This window comes from Dasypus novemcinctus, chromosome 1 (genome assembly GCF_030445035.2).
Source record: "Dasypus novemcinctus isolate mDasNov1 chromosome 1, mDasNov1.1.hap2, whole genome shotgun sequence".
NCBI classification, from domain to species: Eukaryota; Metazoa; Chordata; class Mammalia; order Cingulata; family Dasypodidae; genus Dasypus; species Dasypus novemcinctus.
The window spans coordinates 188,011,502-188,032,564 of NC_080673.1; the positions used below are offsets into that span (position 1 = coordinate 188,011,502).

Here is a 21,063-nt window from a genome sequence, read left to right on the forward strand (position 1 = left end):
ATCACATTTAATGAATCTTAGGTTTTTAATTCTAGCTCTGGCCTCTCTCGCAAGGTATAGCTCCACATTTTAGGTTACCAGCCCAACCTCCTACTTGGATTCTTGTTTCTCAAGCACAACCCTATCAAAATTTTAATCATCTTCCCATCTCTACGTATTACTCTTTCTGACCTCATACAATGTTAATTTGGAGTAGCTGTTTGGCAAGTCAAGAGTTTCCTTTAGATTATAGAACTGGTTGCCCAGTGCTTTGTCTGCACTAAGTGAATTCTCCCTCTGACTATAGGTGGGCTGAGCAAAATGTCCGTTTTTAAATTTGAAAATTTGGGGATGGACAGATGCTATGGTGGTTTGGAGCAGTACATACTCCAGAAAACATGTTCTTAAATTTAATCCATTCCTCTGGGTGTGAGGCTATTTCAGTAAAGGTGTGACCACCTCATTCAGGATGGGTCTTAACCCTATATCTGAAGTCCTTTATAAATGGATTGAAGAGAGAGAGAGAGAGAGAGAGAGAGAGAAAGCTACTGAAGCAAGAAGCTAAAAGCAACAAAACCTGGAAGAGAAGGGAAAGACCAACAGATGCCACCATGTGCCTTGCCATGTGGCAGAGGAGCCAAAGATAACCAGGAGCCAGTCTTTGGGAAGAAAGTATCACCTTATGATGTCCTCATTTAGAAATTCTCTTGGCTCAAAACTGTAAGCAAATAAATACCCATTGTTTAAGCCAAACCATTTCATGGTATTTTGCTTTGAGCATCCTAGAAAACTGTAAAAGAGGTTGCAACCAGGAAAGTGGGTACTGTTATCACAAATATCAAAAATGTGGAAAGAGCTTTGTAATTGGGTAATGGTTAGAGGCTGAAAGAAATGTGAGGTGCTTGATAGAAACAGTCTAGAATGCTTTGAAGAGACTGCTATAGAAATATGGACACCAAAGGTACTTCTGATGAGGCCTTAGAAGAAAATGAAGAGTGTGGTATTGGAAACAGGAAGAAAGGCATGCCTTATTTTAAAGTGACAGAGAGCTTGGCAAAATTGACTCCTGATGCTGGATAAAGGGCAGAATTTGAAAGAAACAAGGTTGGAGATTTATCTGAGGAGATTTCCAAGCTAAGTGTGTAAAATACAGCCTTGTTTCTCATTGCAGCTTGTAGTAAAATGAGAGAGGAAATGGATAAGCTGAGAGCTAAACTCCTCAAAAACACCAAAAATTGATGATTTAAAAAATTCTGAGCATCCCAAAAGCAAGTCCCCAGAGAATAATGCTTCTTTCATGTGAGGGTTTAACTGAACATGGATCCTCTAAGCCATTTCAGTGAAGTCAAGATGGAGATGCAGGTATCCAGAAAGGATCTGTGCAAAGTCCTACTGTCAGATGGTTTGGACTCCTGTGTACTACGTGTAAAACTGACAAGCTTTTTTGCAAGAACCACTCCCAGTACCAAGCAGTATTAGTTAGGGATTTTTGGGGAAACAGAATCAACAGGAAATACCTGTAAATAGTGTGAGATTTATAAGATTCTTTCACGTGACCGTGGGAATGCACAAGTCCAGATTCTGCAAGCAGGCTGCAAACCAGGGGCTCCAATGAAAGTCCAATGAAGGTCTATGATGAGTTTCCAGGAAACAGTGGCTGTCCAAAGAAGAGCTGGGAAATTCTCTCTGAATGCTGAAATCACTTCCCCTTTTAAGGCATTCAACTGGTTAGATAAAACTTCGCTCAACGCTGACAACAAGGTCCCAGGTTGATTGTAGATGTAATCAGCCATCTATGCAGTAAACTCACTGATGATCAAAGCCCATAAATGTTTTGTATTACAATTAGCCCACTGCTTGCTTGACTGAAAACTAGGCACAATTACCTGGTTGAGTTGACAAATTAGCCTAACCACCGCACTCTGTATTAATGGAACCATTGCCAGCCTGGGCTAAAAGGAAAAGAAAAGAGGCAGATTGAAGGAAAAATCACTTCAAGGGCAGGACCATCGAAGCGAGGTCTGGGCCAAGGATATATTCCCAGGCCAAGAGAGCAGGCCACCTCTGTGAGTGGAAGGGGTGAGCTTGTCCCAGCACCTGGAAAGGGCAAGCCTTTTGCCCCATTGTTCAAAAAAAGTGCTTCAGAGGGGGTGGAGCACATTCCCCAGGGGATTGCTGGGAGTCCGGCCACCACCCCAGTGTTCTGAGAAGTTTGAGCTTGAGCCCCTGGGATTGCAGGGAGTCTCACTATCACCCCAGGCTTCTCAGGAGATGGAGTTTTCATGTCAGTGTTTGAGGCAGTGTGGCCACTGTGTACGCACTTGGAAGGGTTGGGCTGGGGACTTGCTATTCCATCAGGGCTGAGGACAAAACATTATCCCATGAATGACTCTCAGAACGTGAAATCTAAAATGGAGTTTGCCCTTCAGGGTTTTGGTGTTGTTTGGGAACTGTGACGTCTGCTTTCCTTCTAATTCTAATTTCTCCCGACGGGAATGGGACTGTTTTTCATATGCCTGTCTGTCCTTTGCATATTAGAAGCAGATAATTTGTTCTATAGGTTTCACAGGTACATAGAAGGAGGGTCATTGCACCCCAAGACAGACCACACCTATTCCCGATTTTTGTAAGATTTTGTACTTAGTATTTTTACTGAAATGACTTGGGGATATTGTGATGGTATGAATATATTTTACATATAGAAAGGACATTACTTTTTGCACCTAGAAGGTGGAGTGTAGTAGTTTGGAGCTGTATGTACCCCAGGAAAAACATGTTCCTAAATTTAACCCATTCCTGTGGGTGTAAATCCATTGTAAGTAGGAACTTTTTATGGGACCTACTTTCACTTAAGGGACTACCCACCATTATTCATCCTATTTTTAAAGTCTTTTTAAAAATAGAATGAATACAGAGAGAGAGAGAGAGAAATATGGAAACAAGAAGGTGAAAGCAGTGAAACCCAGAAGAGAAGGGTTGACCTGCAGACACTGTCACGTGCCTTGCCATGTGGCAGAAGAGCCTAGGATCTCCAGCAGTCAGTCTTTGGGAAGAGAGCATCACTCGATGATGCCCTGATTTAGACATTCTCTCAGCCTTAAAATTGTAAGCAAATATATTCCCATCATTTAACCTGAATCATTTCACGGTATTTTGCTTTGAACATCCTAGGAAACTAAACTAAAATAGATGTCATTATCAAGGTGCCTAGAGATGAGTCACATTAAGGGCAGCTCTCTCAAAAAGAGGTTTTCAAACTCCTGCAGTGTGGACCCCAGAGCTGTCCTCTTTCTTTCTATCTCCAAGTATTTGTTGTTCAGTCCTTGCTTCAAATTCTTGAGATATCTTAGCATACCTTCAATAACTTTCCACTGCCTTCCTCAGCCTTCACTAGTCAGAGCCAGTATATGATGCTTGCACCCAAGAACATCTTGACAAATACATCTTCTACGTTTCACAGTCAGTTCAGATCACATTTGACCCTGCTGGTCCTCCCCCTGCTCCATATTGGCTGTCCAGTTTGTCATGTTCATCTCTGCATCTTTGCTAGTATCTGTGCCCATCTCTTTTTGCCTACTGATGTGACACCTGGATTATACCATTGTGATAGACTACCCCTTGGTCTTCCTGTCTCCAGTCTCTTTTCATTTTATTGTTGTGGTTGGCTTTGTTTTTATCATTGCTGAACATGCCACTTTACTGCTCAGAAGTATTCACTAAATATTTATCATTCAATGCCCCTATAGATATTTATGACTCTTCATAGTTGATCTCTCTTTCAAATTTCCACTCTGAAGAATTATCTCTTGAACTCACTGTACATTCAGTTAAGTTACTTGCTAATCTTTGATTGTGCCCATTGCTGATATGAGCCATAATGGTTTCAAATGCTTGAACTTCCTGGCAATGTTTTCTGTCAAAATCATATAGTACCTATCCCACTGTCTGCACCACTGGGAGAAGAACCCCATTTCTGCCATTTATTCATTCATCCAACAAATATTTATTGAAAGCCTATAATTGCCAAGCATTTTCCTAAGTGCTAGAGACAATGTGATGAGCAAGGTAAAAGGCCCGCATACTGGAGCAAGTGGGAGGGGCCAGGAAATGACTGTGCTGGGTAACATGTAAATAAGATAAGGGTAGGGAGTCCAGTGATTACTATGGGGAAAATGAGACATGCTAATTTGATAGAGAGCGACTGAGCAATGTTGGTCAGAGATGTAAGGATGGTCAGTACAGGCCTCTGAGAAAATGGCATTTGAGTCTAAAACTAATTGGTGAAAAAGATCAAGAAATAGGAAGGAGAAAGCCTTGGGGGTGGGGTGGGGGAAGGAGGATGAACATTCCAAGCAGAGGGAACAAGAGGCACAAAGGCCATAGGCAGAAATAATATGCTCAAAGAACTGGAAGAATATGCAGTAAGAGTACTGGGGTGGGAGGTGAAGATGAAATTGGTCTGTGTCAAGATCTAAGAGGGGCTGAAACATGGATAGGAGTTTGAATTTTATTCCCAATGCAATGGACAGCCATTGAAGGGCTGCAAGCAGGGAAGTTATATGAAAATATACTCTTTATGCTGGCTTCTGAATAGTAATACCCAATACTCACTAAACTTAAAGGAGTGTACTACATGGAAGAAGAAAAATCAGACAGGAGTTTGTTGCCTGGTGGCTTGGGCCTAGGCTTATGTGAGCAGAGTTGGTGAGAAATTGTCAGATAGAGGTGTTGGAAGTGGAGCCAGCAGGATTTGTTGATTAGATAGGATTTGGGGAGACTATATTCTGGCACAGAGTAGACACTCAATGAATGCTACTGATTGATTGATTGAACAAATGATTGAACCACAATTCATAGCCAAACTCAGACTCCAGCATCTCCTCATCTACCTCTCTTTTCTACTTTCCTGATACAGTTCCTCCTCTAAACTCCCACACACTTTCTCATGGATACTATTATTCTTCCTTTAATGTAATAATTGTTATGTATGACTTACTTTCCTTCTAGGCTATAAGCTTCTTCATGGTATTTATCCCTTATGGTACCTTGCATATTTCATGGCACATAATCAGTGTCAACTTTTGGAAAAATGAATGAATAGATGCACAGAAGTGAGATGGAAATTAGGTGAAGATCAAAGTCCTCAGATAAAGACAAGGCTATGGAGCTATGGTATCTGAAACTTGAGGCTCTTCCCAAATAGATTAAATGATTATGCAGCACCATTAGTTTAGGTACTGCTCAGCTTGGAAGCTCAGGATTAACTGTGATTGAGACTCTGCCACAATGAACCAAGTCCTGAGAGGCAAGATGAGTCCAACTCGCATGTGTGAAGACAAGTTCTCACATCAGACTGGGGCTTTTAGCTTACTCTGTCACCAACTAGCTTTGTAACAAGTACCTCAACCATTCTGAACCCCAGTCTCTTCATTCGTCAAATGAGTATCATAATAGCCAGTACCTGGAAGATGGCTTATGAAGAAATAATAATATCCACTGTTATAAGTGGAACACTTACCATCCGTTCCAAACTGCCTTGAGTGCCTGAGTTGTGCTAACCCATTTGTTGCTCCTAACAACACTGAAAATGGACACTTTTATCACCCCATTTTATACATTGTAGATATAAAGCACTTCCCACAGCACTCAACACAGAAAAAGCTCTCTGTAAACACTAGGAAGAAAAAGCAAAAACAACTGGATGTGGAGCCATAAAATCTGGTTTTCTAGCTTTAAAATTTTAAGACTCAGTTTTATTTTGTGTGTATGTGTGTGTGTGTGTTGAAATTAGATAAAGCCATCTCACCTCTCGCAACTTTAATTTTCTCACATTTAATGAGAATAGCACCACATTCCTGGCAGGAGTGAGTGAAACAAAGTCCATGAAAGTACAAATTGATATGACCCTGCAGAAATACGCTGAATGCATGGAGATGCTTAGAAAGAGTTAGAGTTGATTTGCAATGATACCAGCACATTTACCAACCTTTTGTGAATGCAGTGAATGGTCTTTCTGAAAGTCACACTTTATGACTTTTTCATGTTCAGAAGATTGCACATCTTAAGGAAAAATGAAAACTGCAGTAACTGAAGACACTGGTTCATTTCTAGTTTTCTGCATCCTGGGACATTTGGGACAGTTAATTAGAGCATTATGTGTGAGTGCCCTTTCACTGCTTATGAAGTGCATTTTCTCTCATTATCTCTTGTGATTCTCCTGGCAATTCTGAGGACTATTATTCCCATTCTGCCTACTCGAGGGTTCTATGCCCTGTATTCCTAGCTCAGACCTGGACATGCAGAAAACACCTGCTCTGCATTTAATTGTTTTCTGACCACCAAAATGAAAGTAGAGTTTCTCTCGGTCTGATCATTGGCTTATACCTTCTAAATTGTTCCTCTTCTGGACATTGTAGATTTTCCCAGAACTCACAGTCAATTCGTGATCTAGTTAATCTGTGTCTAAGACTGCCTGCTTTTCTATCATTACACCCATATTCCCTTTTCTATTTGGAAATATGTTTTCTTCAGTTTTTTCTCTGTGGAAATGGGAAGGTCAGAGATAGAATCCTAATTAAAACTGCCTTTCCTTTCCCCGAAAAAGTTCTTTTTCAATACATTAAATACACACACACATATCTCAAGTACAATAGATTTCTCTGAAAGAAATTGAATTTTGGGGGGTCTTGGCTTAGTGTTATCAAACTCTTTTCTCATTTAAAAGAATGTTTTCTGTTAAAAAAAATAGTAATGTGCTTATCACTACTCTTTGAGGAAGGCAGAATGATAGTCCCTCAAACATCTCCATAGTCTAATGCAGGGGGTTTTAACCTTTTTTGTTCCATGGACCCCTTTGCTAGTCAGATGAAAACCATGGACCTCTTACTAAGTCCACACTATACTGTGTATTATTTAATAAATATATCACACCCACACCAACATGTCCCCAGAGGAATAATGTTTTTTTGAATTTCAATTCAAACTCATGATTCCTTATTAAGAACCCTCTACTCCATGGAATCTGTGTCTATATTAGGTCACATACCAAAGAGCAATTAGGACTGCAGGTGGAATTAAGGTTGCTTATCTGCTGGCCTTAGACTAGGGAAGAGTATCTGGCATTACTCAAGTGGGCCCAATGTAATCACATGGGTCCGTATAAACCTAAGAGGGAGGCAGATGAGCAGGTGTCATAATGATGCTGCCTGAGAAAGACTTGAGTGGCCATTGCTGGCTTTGAAGATGCAAGGTAGCTGTGAGCCAAGAATGGTGGGTGACCATTGAGATCCTGGAAAAGCCAAGGAGACAGGTTTTCTCCTAGAGCCTCTGGAAGGACTGCAGCACTGCCAACACCTCGATTTTAGCCCAGGGAAACCCTTTTTGGACTTCTGACTTCCAGAACCGGAAGATAATTTTACATTGTTGTAAGCTACCAAGTTTGTGGTAATTTGTTACAGCAGGCATAGGAGCCAAATACAAATTGATTTCAGCAATACAGGAATGGGTGTAACAATAGTAAAGCAGGCAGTCTCAGGCAGAGGTTAGCTAGATCACAAATTGACTCTGAGTTCAGGGAAAATACATCATGTTCAAAAGAGGGACACTTTCCTTCCTAGCTCTCCAGGTCTCTGACTTTGGAGATGAGGTGGGGAGAAAAATGTTTTCTCTGCCTATCTGTTTATTCAAATCAAGCCTAATCCCTTTTGTGAAAGAGGTTCCCCCAGATGTCTACCAGTTTTAGTGGCCACTAGCTTAGAGTGCTACTTGGAAGTCATTCACAGATCTGTCCAATTTGCATGGCACACTAGCAAGGGTTAGCATGCATGGATGGTACCCAGATACATGTAATATTGAGCCTAGCCTGCCCTTCACCTCTTCCTTGAGGAGTTTTGCATTCTTCACACTCAAAGAATCCTCTCTCTCCTTTGGAACATCATCTTAGCGATTTTGTAAACATCTTAACTCCCTGCTACAAAGAGCTTTGGACTAAGGGTTCCAAGATTTGGTGACAAATCCCAGGTGCCAGTTCTGGGCAAGTCACTTAAGAGAAGTGACATTTAGAGAATGAGTGACTCTGTTCTGTTCAACACTGATCAGGGATGTGCAAAGCAGAAACTCTATTCATCGGAACCCCATTGGTCCTGAGTGTGTGTGTGTGTGAAAAGGAGATGAGAGGAGAGGGAATATATGACAAGTGGGGTTTGGCAATACTGCAGGAGGAGGCCCCTAGAAACTCTATGAAATAGTCTTTCCATATAGCCTCAACAACATTTTATAAAATTGATCAAGTTCATCATTCAGCATCTCTGGAGATTTGGGATGCATTTAAGTCCAAGCCTTTCGGGCTCTGGTTCCCAAACTCCTGTTGTGGTGCACAAAATGAGCTAATGCAGCTCTGAGAATACCCCAGTCAGCCTCTGGGAGTTTCATGCATAAGAGCTGAGAGCCTCAAGCTGACAAGGGATAAATCCATGGAGGCAGAGCCCTGGCCCAAGTGAGCTGGAAGGTGTCACGGGACCAAGAAATAGACCTAGAAGGCAGGGCCAAAGGCCAACTTCTGGCTAATACAACACCCATGGAGACCCATTTGTGATGGGCTTTAAAAGTGCCAGCTCTATGTCCAAGGTTATTTGAAGCTGAGTGGGGCTGAAGAGTTACTCTGCATGTCTAGTTATTAAGGGCCCAAGATACTAGTCGACCAGGGAATTTTGACAAAAATTGAGGGAAAAATAACTCCTGTCTCATTCGCTTCCCTAGAGCTGCCTCTTCACCTCTGTGATAGTCTGTGAGCTCTGGAAGGCAGAAAATGGGTTCGATTCTTCTTTGTACTCTTGAATCTCTCATGTCCCTGGCAAGAAGGATTGCCTCTTTTTTCATTTCTCCCTTCTCTCTTTCCTTCTTCTCTTCTTTTTTTCCTTTTTTTTTTTTTCCCCTGCCTTTCTCTTCCCTTTATCCTAAGCTTCTTTCCTTATCTCACCTCTCTTCATTGCTCTCTTGAACTTGCTCCCAGGAAGGAATCTGATATTTTCACTTCAAGGGTGCTGTTGCCACAAGCCACCTTTCTGGATAGCATTTGCATTTTCAATTTTGTTTTTCTTTGTGTAATGGAGTTAAAATGGAAATAAACAAACAAACAAAAAAACCCAAAAACCTGGTGATCTTGATAAACCCATCCCTTAAGTGAGGATGCCTGAGTCCAAGTCCCAGCACCTTGATTTCTAGCATGTAATTTTGGATAAAGTACTTAACACTTTTGCATCTCAGGATTCTTACCTGTAAAATCTGGTTAATAGTATTACCTATCCTATTGAGATGTGAGGATTCAACAAGATATTTAAGCAATACTTACAAGTATCATCTGTCACATGGTAGAAACTAAATGTTATTGGGATGCTAATTATAATATAATGATAAAGAAAAGGATTATCATTATTATTATCATTGAGAATTGCTGCCCTAAAGCCAGCTCAGTGTGGTGGTAAGTGACAGACATGTTTTATAGAGAGACTACATGAGGAAGGATGTGACATGAGAGCCAGAAGTTACATGCTGGATTAAATTAATGAACCAAGGTATCCACTCTCTTTAGACCAGAAAAGCCAGGAAAAGGAAATTAGGGCAGGAAAACAGTCACAAATCATAGGGAAAGCTTAAATTCTTACCAACGTTTTCTAGTTGCCTATCCAATCAGCTGATTTGTTTTATGAGGGTTACATACTGTGTATGCTTTGGGCATAAAATACATGGGAACTATTTTGAAAATATCTTACTGAAATATTGCTGGAAGCTTCTTATGGTAGAGCCTTCCAATCTAACCCACCCCAACACACAAACATAAAACTCTCTATTTGACAATAGAATGATCAGCCTATGGACTTAAAAGGGCACTCAAACAAGAAGCTGTGATGGTTGTTTAATGTGCATCCATATGCACACTTTAAAGGAATCCATTCAAGATGCTTTTACTAAACTTTCCGAATGAGCTCACAGCTAAGTGAAATAGCTTGAATCCTATCATGTTTGAGCAAGAAGTTCACCAGGAGAACACTTAGGGAACTCTTCAAAGTAACTGAGAAAGCCCAAGATATAGAGATGTAATATATTTGGAGTACAGGTGGAAGGTAGAATAGAGGGCATCTGAGAATGAATAGCCTTCATCAGTTTGGTGAGAAAGCCTTAAAATTAGAAGAGACTTTAAGGGTCTCTAGGGGACTCTGTCCTTGTACTTGTTCTATCAAGTCCTCAATTTAAGAGGCCTCTTCAAGTCCAACTTCATTTTTTCCTTCTGCCAAGAAGGCTTCATTCCAACTCAACCCCCGCCATAAATGCTGCCTATCTGTGTGCCCATTTCTGTTTCTAGAATAACCTCTCCTCCTCTCCTGACTTACTTGTAAAGAACTAGATTAGGCTTCTTTCTCTAGGAGAACTCTCAGTTGACGCCAATGATACTGATGACTTGCTTCTCTTAGATCCTATTGACTGAGAGCAGGAAATGTTCTTCTAGAAAACTTCATTTCTCTCTTAGCTTATCAATGTATCACATGATTTCTCCAGTAGTAATTAAATCAAGTCTAGTGAAGACCTAGGGGATTCGAGTCTACTTTATCTACTTCCCGTGTCCTGTCACCTTGAGGAAGTCAGTTCCGCTTTCTGCCCCTCATTTTTTTTTAACATTTATTTTTGCACTTGCTATGTCTATTCAGCCTCCTTGTTTCTTTTAGGAGGCACTGGGAACTAAGCCTAGGACCTCCAATATGGGAGGGAGGCCCTTAATGGCTTGAGCCACCTCCATTCCCTGTTTTGTTGTGTCTCTCATTGTGCTTTTCTTCTTGTGTCATCTTGTTGTATATCTTGTTGCATCATCTTGTTGCATCAGCTTGCAGCATCTACCTGTTGCGCCAGCTCATTGTCCTGCTCGTTCTCTTTAGGAGGCCCCAGGAACCTCCATTCCCTGCTTTGTTGGGTCTCTCATTATGTTTTCCTTCTTGTGTTTCTTGTTGCTTCAGTTTGCCTCACCTGCCCATCATGCCAGTTTACTCTCTCCTTTAGGAGGCACCGGAAACCAAACTAGGGACCTCCCATGTGGTGGGCGGGAGCTCAACAGCTTGAGCCACATCCACATCCCTATACCTCATTTTTTAATGAATGTAAAAAAAAAAAAAGGTCAATTATTTGATCACTAAATGATTTCTAAAGGTTTATACAAATATAGATCAATAATTGTAAATTTAAATTTGAATCATTTCTATATGCATTGCAATCCTATTTCTATGTCTGGAGAGACAATTGTAGGTACATAAACATATCTTAACATTTTGCACAACCTTGCTACTCTTGTTTATTCAGACAATGTCAAAGTATGAAGAACGGTTCTTTTTTTTTTTTAATGGAAATCAAATGTTTATGTTATAATCTCTGCTTAATCCATCAATAACTTGCACTTTCTTTTTAAATTTTTGTTACGTTTTTGCTATCAATTTTTAATTTATTTTTATGAGCATTTTTATTGTATTTTTTTAAGATACATAGATCACAAAAAAATGTTACATTAAAAAATATAAAAGGGAAGCAGTTGTGGCTCAACTGATAGGGCATCCACCTACCATATGGAGGGGCCAGGGTTTGATACCCAGGGCCTCCTGACCTGTGCGGTGAGCTGGCCCATGTGCAGTGACCTTCCATGCAGGGGTGTCCCCCTGCATATGGGAGCCCCACACGCAAGGAGTGTGCCCCACAAGGAGAGCCACCCTGTGCAAAAAAAAGTGCAACCTGCCCAGAGAGGCACCACACACATGGAGAACTGACACAGCAAGATGACACAACAAAAAAGTGACACAGTTTCCCAGTACTGCATGACAAGAATGCAAGTGGACACTGAAGAACACTCAGTGAATAGACACAGAGAGCAGACAATGAGGGGGAGGTGAGAGAAATTTAAAAATTATATATATATATATATATAAAAGAGGTGATCACATACCCCAACCCCACTCCTCCCACATCAACAACCTCCTTCATCATTGCAGCATATACACTGCATTTGGTGAATACAGCTTGGAGCACTGCTGCACCTCATGGATTATATGAAGAACAATTCTTAACAAGAAAACATCACCCCATGAAATGTCAAACTGCAACTATAGTACAGAGTGGGAAAGGATCAAATTCAGGTTTTAGGTAACACATCCCAATCAAGATTATTTAAAGTTTCACAATGGATTCGTGGCAGAATTCACTGACCATCTTCTTTCTAAGACTGGTCTACTGACATGGGCATGCCTCCTCAGAGTTTTCACTTTCCTAAGAATTTCTGTCAATATTTTCACTTCACAGACCCTTGCAGAGCCCCAGCTACAATATCATTCAACCAGGTACAAAGAGACCCAAGAGTGGAGTGGCAAATGGTGAACTGTGTAGGATCTGGTGCCAGGCTGCCTACATTCAAATTCTGACTCCAAGCACTATCTGTGAGACCTCAGGCAAATTGCTCAACTTTATTAAGCTTCAAATTTCTCCTTGAAATACAGCTTTCAGGGGAATATGAAATATAGATCTCAGGGGACAATGATTATTGAAATTAATCAGTATTGTAAAGGTTTTAACATAGTGTCTGACACGTAAGTTCTCCATAATTGTCAGTACCTGTTATTTTTGGAGTGAAAAAAGGCCAAGGTGTAATTCCTGATTGTGCCACCTAATGAATGTGACTTTGTGAAAACAATTTAATCTCAGTGCTGCTTGGTTTTTATTCTTCTTTAAAAAGGGCATAATAACATTTAAGTCATTGGTTTGGGAGTGGGATTCATACCTGCAAAATGCCTTATATGGCGCCATGTTTAGAGTAAGTGGGCTAAACATGTTAGGACATTCCTTTGTGATTCCTTTCCTTTGGTAAGAAATACAGACCTGTGCTGGACACCCTTTATAGTGTAAAGGAAAGTGTGAGCATAGGAAGGAGGAGAGAAAGCGGGGGCAAGATTTACTCTAATAACCCGGGTTGGGGCTAGCAAGTTACCGATATAAAATGATTGAGCCGCCATCCGAAGTTATTTTCTAAAATATTATAATGTACAGCCAACTATCTTTTTCTCATGGCGGCCCTTGGAAAATCCTCTGTTCCTAGTGCCCACTGTCTCCCAGACCTCTTTTGAGGTTGCTGTTACCTTACAAATCTTGCTGCTGGGGACACACATGAAAGAGCCCCTGACGTCCTTGAGGACCAGAAAACTTGGTAGCCAGAGCCCATAGAAAGAGCTCAGAAAAGGAAGGCAGCGAAGGTGACTAATGGAGACAGGGACGGGCCAGCCCTCCAGGCCACAGTGGAGAAGGTCAGACTCCCAGGCCACGGATCCTCCACTGGGAATGCCACTGTCCTGAAGGGAAATCCTGCCTACGATCAGCAAAGTAAATTATATATGTGGGTCTTCAGAGGATTTCAAGGATGGTTGGGGTTTCTTTCCTGGAAAATGAAATGTGGCATATTTCAAAATACTACTACTAACTATAAATCCAAAGGTCAGTTGAAAAATATTTGTTGAAATCTGCGTGCAAAGCAGGAGTTTGAGAGCCAGATAATACAACATTTGAATTCTGGGTCTATTAATTTCTAGCTGTGTGACCTTGGGTAAGTCACTTAACCTCTCTATACTTCCGTTTTCTTTAATTATAGCATAATTATCTCTACAACTATAATTATGTAAGATTCAAAGAGATTGTTACATTTGATTTGACCCAAATAATTGCTGAGGGTTTTTTTTTTCTTTCTTTGACTTTTTTTGTTGGCAGGAATTTCAGAGATGGGTTACTTAATACATTTCTTTTTCCATCAGTGGCTGAGACCTAACTCCCCTTTGTTGGATGGCTGACACAAGTGGAGACAAGAAGTTTGAGTGGGTGCCTGGTTAGATGGATAAATACAAAGATATCTCCTGTAAATAAGTTATCTAAAATGAAAAGCCCTGCCGTAAAGGGGTTAACTCGGTGGCCCAAGTGCATCCTGTTGCCCAGAGGAGAAAAATATTCCTTTGGGCTTGGGTGATCGGGAAAATCTTCCTGGGAAATTGGCTGGACTAATCTTGGGGGCAGAGGAGGAGGGTCAGGACCAGGGAAAAGTGAAGTCACTTTGTCCCCGGGGTCCCCTGGGAACCTCTGAAGAGCTGCGCTTCTTTCATAATCACACATCTCCCATGTGCTGTGCGTGGGACTGGGCTCAGTTCTCCGAGGGTCTTGCTTATTCTCACATCAACCCTGAAAAGGCGGGAGTAGTATTCCCCCTTCGAACTGAGAAAAGGGAGACTAAAGGCTGGAGTGGTTTCCCCAAGGTCCCACGGCAAGCAAAGGACAGAATCAGGATTTAACCCAGGTCTACCTCTCCAAAGCTTGTGACTGATATACTTTCAATAATGGCAAAACCTACCATTACTGCCGGCTACCTCTTGACTGTTCCCACCACCCACCCTTCCCCAGGTGGAGTTGGCTCCTGCCTCCTTTTTGCATCACTGTTCCCTATACAGACATCTACTCAGGGCTGGTGCATTTATTGACTGCACTCAATTTCATTCTTGCCTCCCCTCTTAAGCTGAAAGCACCCAAAAGGTGGGGTGGGGCATTATTTGCCATTTCATCCTTCATGAACTATTCATTGCTCCCAGGAGCAGCACAACGAAAGTCAGTGACTAACTCAACGAGTGAATGCATGCCTATGGCCCACCAGGTGACACACCAGTTTCTTTACCTATAAAGTAAGGCTGAACATAGCACCTACCACACGGAGCTGTAGGGATGAGTTTCTTGTTGATACATCACTCTAATGTTGACTAGCATGTGGTAAATGCTCAGCAAATATTAGTTTTTAGTAGGATCACACATAATTCCCTCCACAGCCCTTTAAAGAAGAGCTGTAAATGAACTATTATAATCTCTGCTTTACAGAATTAGAACCGTGTTCAGAGAGGTTAAGTGCCTTGCAGAAGATCACACAGCAAAGAAATTAACAGAACCTGGGTAGGACCCCAGGGGCTGAGATATTATTCATGAGCCCTTCTGTTTCATAGTGGGCCCTAGATGATACCCTTCACCACCTGTGTGGGGTCAGGCTTGCCGAGTGGGGATTACCAGCAGGATTATGCTAGTGTGGACCTGGCATAGCCCAGAGGTAGTGCTGGGGCCAGCCCAGCGGCCTCGGCTGCTTGCCACGGTTTGGGATGGAACACCTGATGGGCTCCTCGGGGACAGCGCTTTCCACCCGGCCACGATAAGAGTCACCCGGGCTTCCTGCTTAACAACTCTTGACTCCCGGCTCCCCTGAATCTGACCCTGGCAAGCGAGAATTCTTAACAAGCCCCTGAGGGTGCTTCTGTCATCAGGGAGGTTAGTGGCACTTGGCTTGGAGAGAGGCTGAAGCAGGGCTTTGAAGGATGATGGTGCCCACTCCAGGAGGCAGCTCCTGCGCAGCAGTGTCCCCAGGCAGTGCGCGGCCCCTCCCTCCATTCACCTGTGTCAGCATCAGGACCTAACCCCCCTGACGACGCTCCACGTGGCCCAGCGGGGGCGCAACAGCCCGACCGCGGCGGAGGCGGGTGCCCCGGGGTTGACCAAGCCGCTGAATCGCGTGTCTTTTGCTCCTTCACTTTTCTGGCTGGAAAAGCTGCTCGCTTTCTGAAAGTGGCTGTGGGAACCAGCCACAGAACTCATCTTTCCCTAGTATCCAGGGAGGAGTTTTTGCTGTCTCCCTCGAGCAAGCTTTGGAGGGGGGGGGGGAGAGCAGCTGCGAAGGCAAAAGGGGGGCACTCGCCAGCTTCCCGGGCAGCGACCCAGCCGGCAGCCAGCCCTGCCCAGGCTCGCGTCGTCAGCGCGTGGCGCGCCGAGGTGCTCCCCAAGACAAGTTTCCTGGGAGGGTCCCTTCTTTCCGCCGACACAGAAAAGTCTCCAGCTCTCCAACAGATGTTTCCCTCGCAGCTCTGAAGTCCACGAACTCGCCGGCTGCAGCTCAGAGTCAGACAGGCCGGTGGGCGGTGGTTCCGGGCGAGCCCCGCCAGGCAAATGCCAGGACCAGCATGAGAGGCTGGACTTTAGGCGAGGTCTGTCCTCCCCCGGGGGCCGCCCGCCTCGCCCGGTGCATCTGCGAGGAGCTGCTTGCTTTCCCCCTTCGCGCAAGTCTTTGTTCCAAGCAAAAGACCGTGCTCGGGATTTTCTAATTAACTCCCTGCGCTCCAAAGGGGTCCTGAGGCTGGGATGCTCGGCCAGCTGGGAGGATGTTGACTCTCGAGTGGGAGTCGGAAGGACTGCAAACAGTGGGTATTGTTGTGATTATATGTGCATCCCTGAAGCTTCTTCATTTGCTGGGACTGATTGATTTTTCGGAAGGTAAAGTGGTCGCTCCCAGTATGCGCCGTTGGTCAGGTGCGGTTCAGAACTGGTTACGGATGCTGCAGAAGTTGAGGAGGCGTAATAAAGCAAAAGTTTTAAAATATGCATGCCTGGCAGCCTAGCACCGGACAGTTCTTTTCTGTGTACCCAGAGGTGTAACATCTTTCTATCTGGAAACTATTTGAGATATTTCCTGTGATTTTATGGGTAAATATATTTTCCAGAGTGGGGGGGTTAGGACTCTCTTGTATGGATGCGGTGATGACACAGGTTGGTTTTTGCTTATCAGGTTAATGTTGGCTACCACGATGTCATTAGCAATTCCATCCTCTGGAGGAGTCCCTTAATTTGTGAGGGAAATATCTGTGTGTGCCTCATTAGTTAGGAGGTGCGGGGGTGGAGCTGGGTTGTTGATTATGATATAAAATTGAGTTAGTTGATGGGTGCTTAGCAAAAATGTGCTTTGAACACTTAATTTGCAAAAGTGTTTCATTTACATTCCCCAATGAGACACTTTGCTCATTTGTTTCCTGAGTGGGAATTCACATGCACAGGACAGCAGTTGCTGTCAATAAATATTTTACCTAGGTAAGATAAATTTTATTGTTGCTGTCCAATATCAGTTTAGTTATTCAAAGATTGAAGAGAAAAAAAAGTAACTTGCTTTAACAATTTAAATATATATATATAATCTTCATGAACTAATGCTTCTACTGAAATAACCCCCTTTAAATGAATCGTTTAAACCTCCAGAATTTGATATCACTTTTGCATCCAAACTCTCCTTTCTTCTCAAGTGCAAGAATGGAGTTTCTGATACACTTACAAATATTTTTTCTGGATAAAGATATAATCTTTTGTTGCCAAGTTCTACATATTCACTTCTCAGGTTGTGTGTAACGTGAGGAGATGGAAATATTTAAACCTGCCCTGCTTCTTGTAATCTTTCTAACTACGGGAGGTAAGATGACATTACCACAAACTATGTCCGGTCTACAGGTTGTTCTTGTTAATAATGGTCAGTATATTTTATCTTCAGCAAGTCCTTTTTTCTACAAAGCAGGTTCATTAGCTCTAACTGTTCAGACAAATATTAGAACATGGAAGCTCTTATCAGATTCTCAGGTCTTCTAAGCACTCTCCATCTATGACAAGTTCTATTTTCAATAATATTATAATAGGATTAAATAAAACCTCAGAAACCAATTTCTTCAATTTCTCATCTGACAAGGTAATTTTATTTAACTCCTGGAAGGAAAACAATGCATAGGCAAATTTCTTAAAGTGCTATACATTCTTTTGAGATTTCTGCCTCAATGCACTAAAAAAATACAAATAAGGTAACTTTAGTTTCTATGAACTTTAAGTGCACTATACTCAAGGTGGCTTGGGTTTCAGAGCTAGGTGGAGCTGTCTCTAAAGGTGAACCCCCATGGAGATACTTGAGGAAGTCAAGTTTCGTAGCGCTATGAGATAGCATGCAGTTCTTTCATGGCCAGTGTTAATAATGTAGAAATTTTTAAATCAAAGATCTCAAGTTCAAGACCCCTGGCCATGACTCAGCTTTTATTCTTTAAGCTCTATTTTATGTCACTTAAAGTTGAAAGATTTCAGATGAAAACCTCAAATTTGAGTTTCCAGCAATATGAGAAGTTGAGTTGTAAACTTGACTCTCCCAAACTAGAATTGTAGGAATTTGAACTTGACTCAAAGGTCCTCCTTGAGATACATACCATATCCATATTCACAGTATATCCATATCTGCATCTAAATTTCTATACACATATCTACATATAGATGTGCCTACATATTTACAGATATTGTGGAAATTATCTAGTAAGCATGGTATGTTTTGGATTCAATGTAGAAAGCTTGATCATGCCACAAGATAAGGGTACATGAGTATAACCCATTTACTTGGAGATTCAATCCTTTATTTTCTGAAAAACGTTATAGGACGTGGACTCTCATCCAACTCTCTCTTTTACATAGGAGACAACTGAGACCCAGAGATGTAACTGTATTCAGAAGGCAGAAGTAACTGGGAGCAGAAGCAGGTCTACAACCAAGGATTAGGGAACCTGACAGTACTTTCCTGCTATAATACACTTGTCTTTTTCTCCTACTATTGGGAAAGGGAATTAATGAAACCCTACAGGGGTAATTTCCAGAATTCCAAATCTTGTCCTGAAACTGGCCACTACCACCTTTGTGAAGCATCTGAGGGAAATACATTAATAGGAAATAAGATCATGCAATACCAACTTAATTAATACAAGGCTTTGATTCTGACCCTAAAGCTTGGAACGCAGGCATGGAACTTAAGTGAGCTAGGCCAAAACACAGACTTTACAATAGATGAGGGGCAGGATAAGAACAAAAGCCAGGCAAGTGGTTTCCAGGGCCCCCTTCCTCCTAAGGCCTACGGTGACTATTGATCCCCGTCCACTTCAGTATCCAGTGTTACTGACTGGTCTATCCAAGTGGAGTCCAACAGGCAAACCCAACAAGAGTATGAGAATGCCCGGTAGGCCTCCTGCCTGTGTTTCCTCAGGCTATGGCAGTGTCTAAGCAGAAACAGAAAGAGAGCCTAAGCTTTCTGATCACCAGCCAAGTGGAAAAGCAAGACAAAAGGCAACTAAAGAGTGAGCCACACACACAAAAATTAGACTCTTAATGGTCTTCATCCTTTCCAGCTGCAAATGATAAAAACAAAAAAACAAAGAGGGTTATCCCAATGTAGACTGGTAACTTTTTCACTGAGACTCTACCCCCTAGAAAATTTGGTCCAGATTATGGCTAAGGAATCAGTTCTTTTTCAGCAGAGGAATGAGGAGGATGAGGCCCAGAGTAGAACTTTGAGTTTCCTTTAGATAATATTGAGCCTCTTACATGTTTGTCTTCAGCAGACAATGATACCATTGTGGAGTATTTCCTCCAGTGTAACTCTGGGCATTGATAACTTAGTATGTTTGAGGCTATTCAAATAAAGAGTCTACACTGATTTGTGACTAAAGCAATAAGTACTAGCTTTAGTATTATCATCTCTGATGGCTAATGAGAATCAGCCATGGATAGAAAATGGTGAAGAGAAACATTTCTGCTCCCATTTAAATTAGATTCAGATTTTGATAAAAATTCTATTTGGAAAAAAAGTAATTCTCTTTCAATTGGAATCCAAGGTTTGGGAAACAAAAGCAATCTGTAAAGAAGATTAAAATGGCTAATGAAATTTTAGTATAATTACTGGTAGTTTTATACATCTCTACATATTAATAAGGGGAATAGAAAATACAATATTAATCTTGTCATTTCATAGTTTAGTATGCGATATGTTTTATTGAATCCTTAATGTGTTTATTCCCTAATCAGTGAAGAGCCATTGACTCACTGGCTTCAACTTTGGGGGAAGAAATGAGCAGTGTGTGGAATCAGCATTTTATGTAGGCCACCTAGGGTGTAGGTAGGTAGAGATGAATTCAGAGGTAAGAGTGTGGAAGCAGAGACAATAGTTATGCTTCTGTGGCAATTCAAATAAGAGACAAACAAGAGCAAATGCCCATAGAATTTCCTTCTCAATAAAATACTTAAAATAAATTGCCAATTTCTAGTTTTTCCAGAAATTTTTGTTTAATATAATATCCTTTGCCTGTCCCTGCTCTGAAACAGCATAATTATTTTATTTCAGGGCAACATTGCTTGACTTTACATATCTTTTTTATGAGAAAAGGAAGAGAGAAATGTGGAACATAGCAGTTGTAGCTATAAAAACATAGCTCCATTTATGGTAGGAAATTACAAATTTTGATATATCTGACATCTTGACAAGGTCTTCAATTATTTTGGACTTTTTATTTTGGAAAAATTTACATCTAAAACAAAGTAAAGAGAACAGCATAATGAATTTTCATGTACCTGACACCCAGCTGCAATAATTACCGATAATTTGTCATTTGTACTTCAGAAGTGTCTTACATTTAATAAATGTCTCGATTGTCTACAATGTGCCAAGCACTAGGTTAGACCCTAGGGATGAGTTAAACATGTTCCCTGCTCTCAGGAACCCTAACACGTATATGGAGAAAGGGAATATAAACACATAAAATGCAATCTATTATGGTAAAGAGAGCAGTACAATTCAGTCCAAGATGTAGAAGAATGGAAAGTAATTAAATCCAATTGGAGGAGATGAAAGTAATCAGACATAACCCCTTGGAAGATGTAACTTCTAAGGTGGATTTTTATGGATGAAGAGAAGTTCATCAAATTAATATGCAGAAGATGAGCTAAGTCAAGGAGTGTATATAGGACACTGGGTGAGATAAGAGTATAGACAAACACAGGCTCACAGTACACAACTATAATTCCTGAAACATAAAGGAAGTGTGAGGAGAATTGGCACACTTTTATTCGTTCTTTATGTATTATTATCCTTACTGTCTAGCACAGTGGTTAGGAGATAAGGTATGCAAAAATATTACCGTGTGAATGGCTTTACTGCCATACAGTAATAGTGCCTTATACTTTTACTTATGCCTCATAATTGAAGGCTTCCAGTGCCTCTTTCAGGTTTCCACGGCAACCTGAAAGCTGTTGATTAGTTGATATAAGATTCTAGGTTTTGTGGTGGTGGTGGTGGTGGTGGTTTCTTGTGATATTTCATATCAAAATCCCTCTGTGAAATAGAGATATCCACACACCAAAGGTATCTGAGGC

The 21,063-nt window shown here is 41.6% G+C and overlaps 1 protein-coding gene across 5 annotated transcripts in view; it reads left to right on the forward strand.

Annotated features, from left to right (window-relative positions):
• KCNIP4 (potassium voltage-gated channel interacting protein 4) overlaps positions 1-21,063 on the forward strand; it is a 1,217,739-nt gene that overhangs the window by 945,987 nt on the left and 250,689 nt on the right. Inside the window, exon 1 of one of the 5 annotated variants that reach the window (XM_004482471.4) lies at positions 15,522-16,344. The exons of the other annotated variants lie outside the window; for them this stretch is intronic. Coding sequence (XP_004482528.1) covers positions 16,233-16,344 — 112 coding nt within the window. The 5' untranslated portion in view covers positions 15,522-16,232. Of the gene's footprint in view, positions 1-15,521; positions 16,345-21,063 lie in introns of those variants that run through there. 5 annotated transcript variants of the gene reach the window in all.